Genomic DNA, 13,101 nt, shown 5'->3' on the forward strand with positions numbered 1-13,101 from the left:
TGAAACTATGCTGCGAATAGCGACGCCTGACGTAACTTTTGGGCAATCATCTGGCGCTCGACAACACGATACGAAGAATTCGTCAACAACGCTTTCAATACGATGAATTCTGGATAAAATATAACGTGCTAAAAAAGTAAGTGCTAACGTTACGTAGAATTAAAGCGACCAACTACGCTTCACGAATTCGAAGGGTCTACGTGAGTTAGAGTGGGCCGATTAACAGAGTCAAAATAACTTTAATACTACGCTTCAAGGCAAAAGCATGCACATATACACCCTCATTCAATACCATTGAATATTGCACAGGCGACAAACGTGTACACGCATCATACGGACACTCTTCCATAGCCCGAGTGTCATCGCATCCTAGTTAGTTCCAGGTTCTCCCAGCTTATTTGGCGAAGGTGATCTTGGAACTAATATAACTAGGATGACAATCAGGATAACTCTTAATTCTACCCAATTTATCGGAATATCGATGTGGTATAACTGAATATAGAAAAGAGATATCTTATCAGCATGATTTATTTGAATTCACTATCTCCTCTTTCCAAATGACAAATGTTGCAAACATCTTTCTTCGCCAGGAAGCTACTTTAGAATAGCATAAGTACCATACTCCGTAGTGACCGTTGTCTCAAAAAATCGCTTGCTAGTTTTGGCTAGTTTTAGAAACTCCCCATTGAGTAGGCAAATGATGTCCAGGTTTGCATACTTTGTGTCACCTTTTCTAACCTACAAGTATCACTAATATGTATATCCCATCATTTACCTCCGAGGTACTATACAATTTTCTCTTTTAGTATGAAAATTAGCTTATGAATTGCTAGCCTGGAGTCCAGCCTTTTTTGGTCCGGTCCCAACGTTCGCTTACGAGTCCGCCGAAGCAGATAGCGACCGTTCGCCGAGTAATCTCCAAGCAGATATAACGGTTGCAAAGACCTATCCAACTGGCAAAAGGAGATCTGCTTACGTTCGGAGCGGACCAAATAAAGCTAACAGTAACAAGGCTGGACTCCAGGCTGATGAATATTAGTGCATTAGTGTTCCTCTCGAACGAAGTTACATATGTACCAGAGCCTGTTACAATCGTTGTGCAATAAACTTTGACTTGACTTAAGTAATGGGTATGAAGTTATATACAAATTTAGCACAATTAATGTAATAAAATGCAATCAGCTTAAGAATCATTAAAACTCATTCAACCTTCTTGAATTTTTCTACAACAGAAATACCCCTGTACACGGGGTATAACGTACGTCACGGGATGGCCAGACACATTCGGTGGTCGCAGAGATCTATCAGCCGAAACGCGCAGACACATTCAACGCGCCGCAGAAAAATCAGCCGTCCGCGCGGACCAATCAGCTGCAACGCGCAGACAAATTCGACACCGCGCGAACCAATCAGCCGCTCGCGCGGAAATTTCAGCCGTGGGACAGCGCCACCAGCTGTCTCACTACTGCCTCCAGAGAGCGCTTGAAGGCCCGCGCCAAGGTAGGTCCTCCACAATTTCCTTCTCTAGCGTCATATAGAGACATCGACTGGTCATCCAACTAGGCCTATCAGGTGACAGACTATCTTAGGGTCATCCGGAGCCAAAAATAATCGGCAGGTCTTCAATTTAAATCGAGATATAGGGAGAACAGTTGTAGAACAGTGACATCGCACATCAAAGTTATCAAGGTAAACAAACGCCAAACACCGCATTTTGGGCCATTAGAAGTAAAGACATCGCCAGAGTTGACTACATTTACTGAAATTGGGTGCCTAGAGCAACGTAACATTACTTTGGAACCGACATTATATGCCTACAATGGAAATATATGTGGAGAAATGATACCGGTATACATCGCCCCCCTCCCCCATTTTTCGGTACGAGCCACGTGCGTGTAGAGCGATGGTAACATATCTTATAACAGTTCCAAAAGCCATAAGAGTCAATGTTGTTTTTGTTTTATAGCTTTATTTTGGTAACATGCAGCTCAATGCTTAGAATTTATTATAGACATAGTTGTGGTAACTTAAATGAAGATGGATAGTCATTAATGTTTATCCAGACAATGGTATTTATTATTGGAATTTGCATTTCAGTCATGGAGTTCTCGTTTGATGGGTAGAACAGGTTGGTACAGTTGACCACAAATGTGACACAACCTGTTCTACCCAACAAACCAAGCCTTCAGGAGGCACCTACTCCAACTGACATCTCACACCGTGGAGACGGAACTGTGCTCGTGGAACCAGCACCTCCAACTGACATCTCACACCGTGGAGACGGAACTGTGCTCGTGGAACCAGCACCTCCAACTGACATCTCACACCGTGGAGACGGAGCTGTGCTCGTGGAACCAGCACCTCCAACTGACATCTCACACCGTGGAGACGGAGCTGTGCTCGTGGAACCAGCACCTCCAACTGACATCTCACACCGTGGAGACGGAACTGTGCTCGTGGAACCAGCACCTCCAACTGACATCTCACACCGTGGAGACGGAACTGTGCTCGTGGAACCAGCACCTCCAACTGACATCTCACACCGTGGAGACGGAGCTGTGCTCGTGGCACCAGCACCTCCAACTGACATCTCACACCGTGGAGACGGAACTGTGCTCGTGGAACCAGCACCTCCAACTGACATCTCACACCGTGGAGACGGAGCTGTGCTCGTGGAACCAGCACCTCCAACTGACATCTCACACCGTGGAGACGGAGCTGTGCTCGTGGCACCAGCACCTCCAACTGACATCTCACACCGTGGAGACGGAACTGTGCTCGTGGAACCAGCACCTCCAACTGACATCTCACACCGTGGGGATGGAGCTTGGTCTTCAAGTTCCAGCAATAGCGGATCCAGTACAAGTTCCAGTACCAGTGAAGGGTCAACATCTTCAGAAGAATCTAACGGGTACAATGACCTTCCTAGTGTGGCTGATGTCCCCAAACGCAAAGGACTACAGTGCAGTCTGTGCACCCACGGCAAGAGCTATGCAAACAGCAGCTCACTAGCCGAACACAAACGCCGATGCCATGGCACTGGTAAAGGACCATCCTATCAGTGTGGATTGTGCGATAGGGACTTTATCTACGCAAGGGATTTTCATGATCACGTAGCTAGTCACGAAGGGGAGAAAAGATTTGCCTGTTTAGTGTGTGGTAGACGATATGTGCACAAGTCAAGCTTGTATGCTCACAGGAGAATACATGACCCTGATGGTCATAAATGTCAACAGTGCCACAAGTTTTTCACATCAGATGCTAAATTGAAGGATCATCAGGCTGTCCACTCTGGGGCCACTCCACACCAGTGTACCATCTGCCGTAAGCTATTCAGGTACAGGCGAGGACTAACAACACATCTCAAACACGTCCATGCTGTAGGAAAGTCAGTCGAGTCCCCTAAGGAGTGCCCTGTGTGCCAAAAAGAATTTAAGTGCAGGCAGTATCTGAAGAAACACATGAGAGTTCACTCCGATAGGGATCATTTGTGCGACTTGTGCGGAAAATCTTTCAAGACAAAAGAAGTAATGCAACGTCACCGCAAAACCCATGACAATCCGAGAGTAAAGAACTATGTCTGTGACAAATGTGGACACAAGTTTCATAGACAGGAAGAACTTGATCATCACGCACCTGTCCACATGTAATCATGCACCTGTCCACATGTAATCATGCACCTGTCCACATGTAACCATGCACCTGTCCACATGTAATCTTCATGCACCTGTCCACATGTAATCATGCACCTGTCCACATGTAACCATGCACCTGTCCACATATAATCTTCATGCACCTGTCCACATGTAATCATGCACCTGTCCACATGTAACCATGCACCTGTCCACATGTAATCTTCATGCACCTGTCCACATGTAATCATGCACCTGTCTATATGTAGATAAGGTGTAATTCTGGCTTGCTTAGTTACGTTTGTTAGTTTTACAAGAAATACCTTGTGCGTTATGCACCTGACAAAATGTAGATAAGGTGTAATTCTGGCTTGCTTAGTTACGTTTGTTAGTTTTACAAGAAATACCTTGTGCGTTATGCACCTGACAAAATGTAGATAAGGTGTAATTCTGGCTTGCTTAGTTACGTTTGTTAGTTTTACAAGAAATACGTTGTGCGTTATGCACCTGACAATATGTAGATAAGGTGTAATTCTGGCTTGCTTAGTTACGTTTGTTAGTTTTACAAGAAGAAATACCTTGTGCGTTATGCACCTGACAATATGTAGATGAGGTAGTTATTCTGGTTAATTTGGTTATGCTTTGTACAGTGCCATATTTTCATCTCTAGCATTCAGGAAAGTGACAGCGCTGAGACTTTGTATTCAACTGGTTTTGACTTTGTTCATTTTTTTCGAGAGTCAAGTTACAGTGCCTTTTGATTGCAATATAACCATTTCTCAGGTGATCTATACAACAACATCAGGAAGATGGCATTGAAATTCAGCAAACATATTTGTATAACAAGAACATCGCATTACAATTCAACAAAAATATATTTTGTAAACAATCAGAAGATATTTTGTAATTAATAGCTATGAATCAAGCTACCGTGCAATATGATTACTGTATAGTCATCTTTGTCACATGATATATAACAAGAACAAGAACATCGCATTACAATTCAACAAAAATATATTTTGTAAACAATCAGAAGATATTTTGTAATTAATAGCTATGAATCAAGCTACCGTGCAATATGATTACTGTATAGTCATCTTTGTCATCTTTGTCACATGATATATAACAAGAGCAAGAACATCGCATTACAATTCAGCAAAATGATGCAAGGCTGAGATGGTCCATTCCTTAAATCTGTAAATATGACAACCTGACAAATATCATCTTCAATGTCTTCATCTAATATCATGTGCGATTTCAGATACTGTAAGTACAGAAGCGTTCGCGGTGGTTTTATGTTTGTACTTTTTGGCCGCATATGGCTGTATACCATAAAAGCGCTATGATTATTTCGAACTTAAAACCACCATTTCCTGCCTAACACAAAATTTAAAAAAAAACATGCGAACTTAAATGTATTATCACGGCAATTGATGAATACCCTCTTCAATAAATACCGATGAATATAGATTTCTACTGAAAATACCGAGTTAAATCAATATTCCAGTTGTACATTGTATGGTTTCCTTTGCCTTTCATATCAACGGAGATCCTGCAGTCCAGAAAAGGTGTCCTTGATGCTTGATACCTACAACTGATTATAAAAAATAATCCTATAAAAGTTAAAGTCCAATCCCAGCCCTTGTTGAAGGCAGCAATTTGCTTTCGTCAATGCGATGGTGCTGTCGAACCCCACGTGCCCCACGTGCTGGCTCATTTGGACCTGATATGTGCCCTGATTTTCGCTGGCTCTTTCTCCTTCTTATCAGGTCAAACACATGATTCCTGTGGAAATAGAGAATGCAAATGTGGTCAAATCATTCTGTCAGATTCCAACCATTTTTCAGTTTAAAAATGGTTGCATCATTCTGTCAGATTCTGGCCATTTTTCAGTGTAAAAAAAATTATACATATGTAGCACAAACTCTTACAACAGGACTATCAAAGGGCATGTGGCTTGACATCACAACAATAACAAATAAAAACCAGGCACCACACAAGCCACCATTGGGAACTAAATGCCTGAAGGCCCCCATATACACTCCATTCAGAAGCAAGTACAGACAAGATACTGACCCTTCAAAATAAACAATAACAGATAACAACCAGGCACCACACAATGCACCATGGGGAACAAAAATGCCTGAAGGCCCCCATATACACTCCATTTAGAAGCAAGTACAGACAAGATACTGACCATTCAAAATAGACTGAGGTGGAATGGGCATTTTTATGCATTTCTTCAAAGTCTGCCAGGCATCTAATCAGGTCTCTTGAAACATTTTACCTTCAATGTTGTGTTTTCTTCAGGGAGAAGTCATTACTTGCAAGTCAGAGCATTATTGACCTGATGTTGGCCAGTCTTACCTTGGTCTGATTTGAAGTATGTGCTTCTTGTCCAGGGACAGGCATGTGTCTTTCTTCATGGAGGAGCAGGCATGTCTGGGCTCAGCAGTCACCACTGGATACACAGATGACTTCTTTGTTCTCATGTCCCACTTCCTGGAAAAAAATGAGTATTGGGCATATTGAATCTGATTAATTGTAATAATCAAGTTCTTCATACTAATCATAGCCCAATGTTTAGCTGTATTTTTTTAATATGCTGAAGTGAAGGATGTATATTTCAAGACTTAAGGATTTCCTACAATTCGTTGACTACATACAAACCGGTATGATAGAAACTGTACTAATAGGTGCTGACATTGTATTCCTGAATTTATTTCATGAACAAAAAGTCATATATTGCATGAAATGCTGTCAATAGAGGAATCCCTGCAAGTCAACAAAAACATTGGGATGATGTACAGCAAGGGAAGTACAGTACTAATCTGTATAATAAAAATGAAAGCCACCGACCGATGTGGATTCAGCCTGGTTGCAAGCACCTCACAGGTAGCTCCAAAGTGACGTGTCAGTTCACCAGCTGTCAGTGTCCCTTGATGTCCCGTTTTGTCATCCCCTGTCATTTCGCTGAAGAATTGTTCACAAAGTAAGCTGGAGAATGCCCTTTGATTGTAGCTACCTTGTTGCACAAGTGGATACAGCAGCATGTGTGCATCAATGCTGGCAATAGTATCTTCCCATAGTTGCCATGGACACCCTAGACTTGATATGTATCTTCCTGGAGGTGGGAATCTGTGGAAGTTAACCCCCACCATCAAGTATGTCCTTAGTCTGAAACGCATCTTTACTCGGTCTGATGAAGAAATGCCAGAATCATCATGTGCCACAATCAAACCTTCCCTGATGTGTCTGACAAAGCATGCTTCCCTGTCAAATCCCATGTGTACCATCTTCTCTTCAACTTGCCTACTGAAGAATGTGCATGCAATAGGCACACTTTGTGCATCCAACATGTCCTCCACCATGCTAATGTTAAGGTTTGTTGTTCTGTCCTTGGCAACTTGGATCCAGGCATCCCTTTTGATTCTCTTCACATTTCCTCTGGCACAATGTGCTCGCCATCGGGTCAGAAGGTGGTCACCATCAATGCAGCTTACCTCAAGCTGGGATCTTTCAGAACTGAATTCAGGCTTGTAGAACCATGCTGCAGGGTCATTTGTTCCTTCCACTTTTACATCATTGCTGATAGCACTTGTTTCTTCCCATTCTTTCTGCTTTACAGCATACTTATATTCTGATAAGGTTACATTAAGAGCTTGCTTGGGGTACTGATTTGACAGGAGTACTTTTTCACACAGGACTGACAATGGCATAGTTACTCTGGTCCTCCTCTTCTTCACTTCAACATGTGAGCCATCTGCTAGAATATCCGACAATGCATTTACTTTCCTGTATTTAGGCCAGCTCCGCATGATCGCTTCACATTCTTTTACATCTGATTTCAAACACTCCACTATACAGTTCAGGTCAACATTTCGGAATGAAGAGTCAAGTACTGCAGCAGATGTAAATTTCTCTTTGAAGTCTTCAAGATTCTGATTGTTCCATCGCTGATCAACATTAGCCTTTTCATCTTGTATCAGTTGTTCCAGGATTTCTCTGAATTCAGATTCACTTAGCTGATGATTTTGCTGATCAGCCATGTGTGTTTGTTCACAATCAAGCTCCTCTGTCTGCGGCTGGTCAGGCTCTGCATACACACTTCCATCAGTGTCCGTCTGCTCTATCTCTTCCTCATTGTTGGTGTCTGGCTGTTGGCTGTGCACATGGCCAACATTATCAGCATCAGCATCATTATTCTGTAATTCCCTTGAAATCTCATCCAATGCACTGAAGGCTGCGTCTCTGTTGCCTGCCGCATTATCTGAAGGGGATCCAGACTCCAGAGGTAATGTGTCTAACATGGGTAAGAGGGAGGTGTCATCATCAGTAGTGTCAGCCCTGACACTTGACTCCTGTGATGTGCTGGTATCTTGGGTCTTCCATCCCACAGCAGCTGTAGTGGGAAAGGGAAGGTTGTTCTGCATCCTTACTCTGATGACAGATTTTCCTGTTTGTCCATCTTTCTCTACCACCCATTCCAGGGCTGGAATGGTTTTCAAGTCTTCTACAATTGCCCTTTTCTTCTGACCACACACCTCCTTCCAGATGTCTTTCTGCAACTGTAGAAGAGTGAATGGATTGCCATTCTTGTCTCGTACAAGAAGCTGCCTCCACTGCCCATCAAATGACCGGCATGGAATGTGGATTCCAATGTCATGACACTTCTGGTGATTTTCCTCGACTATGCTTCTCATTACTTCTGAAGTCAGGCTATACCCCTTTAGGAAATAGTTTGTTGGGAAACCATGAGTTTGCTCCATTGACCATTCTCTGTCCAGATTCCCAACAATCTGCACAACCACTTCAGATGCCTTCTTTCTGTTCAACTGATAGTGTTCATTTATTAGCCTTTCCACCGACATTAGTAGAGTGGATAGTTCTTCAAGTGCCAGTGTGTTCACCCTGACAGAACCAGAGGTCACAGTGGATGATAGATGAGGTTCCCTTACTGCAGTTACTGATGGGAACTCACCAAGGAACTCAACTGTCTCTGCTTTCTCCTTCAGCATCTGCTTCAGTGACTTTGACTCGGGGGTCAGATGTGTGGGCTTTACTGGTTTACTTCCACCATACTGACTGACAGCTGCACTCCATATGTCTGCCCATAGTCCTGTATCAGCAGTGACCTTGAAGACATTTGTGCAGTCTGCTTTATATGATAAGTACAGTAGAACAGGGCACTGCAGTGCTGCCATTTCAGCATGTAGCTGACTTAAGTACCTGAATGGAATCTTGTCATGTACATCTGCTGTATATGGACATTTGATCTCAACAGCACTCACCGTACAGTTTCTTGAAGATCTAAGGCTCCTGTCAGGGGAAACAACTAGAAACGGTTTATTGTCCTGCTTCATGATGATACAACCTTCTTCATACACCTGCAGATTAGGTTCCAGTGCTGGAAGGACCTTTGAGGCCAATGTTGCAGCTGCATCTACTTCATGTTCAATGCCATGAGCCATTGCTCTCTCCTGTTCTTCTGAAAAGGAAGGAGGGTTGATGACTTTCTTGATTGCACGATCAAAGTACTCTTTTTGTGCCTTCAATGACTCCAAGCCAAGAGCCCTGTGCAGCTGGCTACCTGTCACTCTTGCTGACGATCTGATTGTGTGCCATTCTGGTGTTCCTTGTGGAATCTCTCTGGTATCAACCTTCGTCTGTATGTCGCCATCTTGCAGTGACTCAACTAGAGGCTCTCCATGTCTGTCATGTAGTTCTTCAATGTTCTGTAGACTGATGTAGTTGGTTTGCTCTGTCAGTCGTACCACAGTTCCAGGCATGAATGTGGTTCCAGCATTGTTTAAGATTGCCAACCAATGACATAGTTTCTCTCTGACAGTTGTCCACGTAAATGTGCACTCTTGCACTTGATTGAGCATTGTGTGTAATGCACTGATTACATAGATGTATTTCGACTTTCTCCAGTCACTGCCCCCTCTTGCTTTGAATGACTTTAATGCGAATTCCTTCTTTTTCTTCAGGTGCCTTAACTCAGCACTTTTCATGCTCAGCAGCTGAAACAAGCTGTATAGCTCATCAAACAATGCTCTCTTTGAGTGGTCGTCCAACTGGTCACTACTTGTAATACCTGATTGTGACTGAATTGTGCAAACCAGATCCATCAAAGACTGTACCTTTTGAATGTCCTCATTCAAAGCTGATTTCCTTTCCTTAAGAGATTTCTCTGGAAGCTGTTCATGGCCTAGCAGGTCGATATCACCACTGTTCTGAGTTAGTCCTGGGGCTATCTTCTTGCCATCAAAGGCTAAACAACAGGACTTCCCTTTGAGTGTTTCATTAGCCAAGACTACCATTTGCTCAATGAATCCTGGGCTGATAGTGTTGGGAAAGTTTCCGTATGGTTGGAAGTTGGACAGCATTGCAACACTTGGAACAGCAAAGTTGATCGTTGATGATTTTGTGTGGCAGAGTCCAATACTGGCCTCTCCTGACACCACCTGCCCTATTCCTCTGCTTCCACTCATGAGTCTCAGGAACCTACCGCCAAACAAACGCCATCCTAATTTCCAGAAACTTTTGGTGACAGGAGAATATCTCATTTCAGAGCTTGTGTCCAAGCCATACCACTGAACTACTTCGCACCAGAGGTGGAAGGAAATGTTGTCCAGCGGAAACTCACCCTCTTCAACTAGGCGACAGAAACGGAGCAGAATGTCTTGTTTACTCGAATCTTTTCCTTTTAGTTCCAGAATTACTTTTGGTAGTAAGTCTATCATCTCTTTCAAAGCCTCATCAACTAACGCTGTAGAGTCTGCATCCATACCGTCCCGAACATCTCCAGCAGATGTCTGTGTTTCCTTCTCTTTGGTTCTTGACACTTCATCGAACTCAAATAAGTCGACGCCCACGTCATCAGACTTCACTGGTGTCCCAAATCGTATTTTCTTTCGTACTCTGCTCTTTTGAGACACAGGAGTGATGGGACTCTGTATGCTCCGTTTTGCTATCCTGCGAGGGGTTGAATAGAGGCTCTTTCGACTTCTCTTCCTGCATGGTGAGTAGGGACTTTTTTCCGTGCTCTCAAGAACAGGAAATGCATCCTCTTCCTCTGTTACCCAGCCATCATCGCATGTTGCATCATTCGTATGTTGTGCGTTTGCTTTTTGTGCTCCTGATTTGTTTTTACACATTTTACGTGGGTATAGTGTTAGTCTAAGTCGACGAGGCATTTCTGAAAAAAGTCAAGGTAGATATATGTAAAATGAGAATATTTGCAGTGGCAAACCAGGGCATTACGAGTGTGCCATTATGAATACACGTATGAAGAACATCCTTGCAGAAATTGTAGCAAAACAATAAAAGTAACAAAGACTTCAGGACTTATGTTCACATTAAACCTCAGCTGGTAGGTACCCTATATATGTACGTTATTATCGGGAAAAGGCCGTAACTAATAGCTCTACACACAACAAGAGGGGGGAGGGGGGCGGCATAGCGATCTGACTTCTATCGCAATTTAGGCATATCCTGCATATAATGTCGGTTCCAAAGTAATGTTACGTTGCTCTAGGCACCCAATTTCAGTAAATATAGTCAACTCTGGCGATGTCTTTACTTCTAATGGCCCAAAATGCGGTGTTTGGCGTTTGTTTACCTTGATAACTTTGATGTGTGATGTCACTGTTCTACAACTGTTCTCCCTATATCTCGATTTAAATTGAAGACCTGCCGATTATTTTTGGCTCCGGATGACCCTAAGATAGTCTGTCACCTGATAGGCCTAGTTGGATGACCAGTCGATGTCTCTATATGACGCTAGAGAAGGAAATTGTGGAGGACCTACCTTGGCGCGGGCCTTCAAGCGCTCTCTGGAGGCAGTAGTGAGACAGCTGATGGCGCTGTCCCACGGCTGAAATTTCTGCGCGAGCGGCTGATTGGTTCGCGCGGTGTCGAATTTGTCTGCGCGTTGCAGCTGATTGGTCCGCGCGGACGGCTGATTTTTCTGCGGCGCGTTGAATGTGTCTGCGCGTTTCGGCTGATAGATCTCTGCGACCACCGAATGTGTCTGGCCATCCCGTGACGTACGTTATACCCCGTGCTGTAGTTACAAAGAAGCTGCTGGGGTTCTTCCCGAGTACAAGAGCTACCTTCCACCCAAAATCCATGTCCAAAACACGAGATATCAGAACCGAACGTAATGCTGCGGTACCACACACACGCACACGCGCGCGCGCGCACACACACACACACACACACACACACACACACACACACACACACACACACACACACACACACACACACACACACACACACACACACACACACACACACACACACACCAAGGAGGTTTTATATAAAACACACACATAGCCGTGACGACCCAGCGTGTTTTTGCTTGTTACTATCCTATAGACTAGCCCTTTCGCGGGGGCTAGTATAATGAATAACAAGCAAAAACGCCCTCCTATAGTCGCCACGGCTAACACACACACAAAATGACACACACAGTGACACACACACAGTGGCACAGACACACACACACACACACACACACACACACACACACACACACGCTCACACACACATTGACACATACAGAGAGACACACAAACACGCGCGCCAAGACATTAACTTTAGTGACCAAGTTAGTAAGGACGCTGGTCTTTTTTTCCATAATAACGTTACCAGGGGTGACAAAGAATACATACGAATTTTACGGAATACATACGAATTTTACGGAATACATACGAATTTTACGGAATACATACGATCCATTACTAGAAACATACAATCCGTACGGAATACATACGATCCATTACGCAGAAACATACGATCCGTACGGAATACATACGATCCATTACGCGGAATACATACGATCCTTACTAATTTGGAGAAATGTCCTGATCACGTGACATTGGCGGCAAATTCAATATGGCGGACTCGGGATAACCAGTTCTTCGTACGATATTTTGGCTTATAAGAGCTTAATAATGGCGTATCCCATCCGGATAAACTCTAAAAATCTCAAGCTGCACTAAATTAAGACTGATGTAGGCTTAGACCAACTAGGAGGACCAGACAAAGCTAGATTCGGTGCTAGCGCGATGGCCAGCAAATTAGTACGGATCGTATGTATTCCGCGTAATGGATCGTATGTATTCCGTACGGATCGTATGTTTCTGCGTAATGGATCGTATGTATTCCGTACGGATCGTATGTTTCTAGTAATAGATCGTATGTATTCCGTAAAATTCGTACGTATTCCGTAAAATTCGTATGTATTCTTTGGCACCCCTGGTTACATCCTATGATGATGAAGATGGTCCACTGTATTCTGCAGCCCAGGTAGTTGTAGTTACATCCTATCCCTACTTTTATAGAACGGGAAAGGTCTATATTGAGAATCTATTCGGTTTCATGTTCACATCCCAATGTCACATGGTCTATTCTGGTCGCTGATTGGCCTCTGGGTGAAGAGATTAGTATTTAACATCTT

The 13,101-nt window shown here is 43.6% G+C and overlaps 1 protein-coding gene across 1 annotated transcript; it reads right to left on the reverse strand.

Moving 5' to 3' along the window:
• Positions 1-4,899: 4,899 nt before the first annotated feature.
• On the reverse strand, positions 4,900-9,421 carry LOC136420340 (uncharacterized). The gene is made up of 3 exons (XM_066407187.1): positions 6,492-9,421; positions 6,000-6,134; positions 4,900-5,417 (listed from the first exon to the last, which is right to left on the reverse strand). Exons 1-3 carry the CDS (start codon positions 9,419-9,421, stop codon positions 5,255-5,257), a joined length of 3,228 nt encoding a protein of 1,075 aa, XP_066263284.1. The 3' UTR covers positions 4,900-5,254.
• Between the last annotated feature and the right edge of the window lie 3,680 nt (positions 9,422-13,101).

This window comes from Branchiostoma lanceolatum, chromosome 15 (genome assembly GCF_035083965.1).
Source record: "Branchiostoma lanceolatum isolate klBraLanc5 chromosome 15, klBraLanc5.hap2, whole genome shotgun sequence".
Taxonomy (NCBI): Eukaryota; Metazoa; Chordata; class Leptocardii; order Amphioxiformes; family Branchiostomatidae; genus Branchiostoma; species Branchiostoma lanceolatum.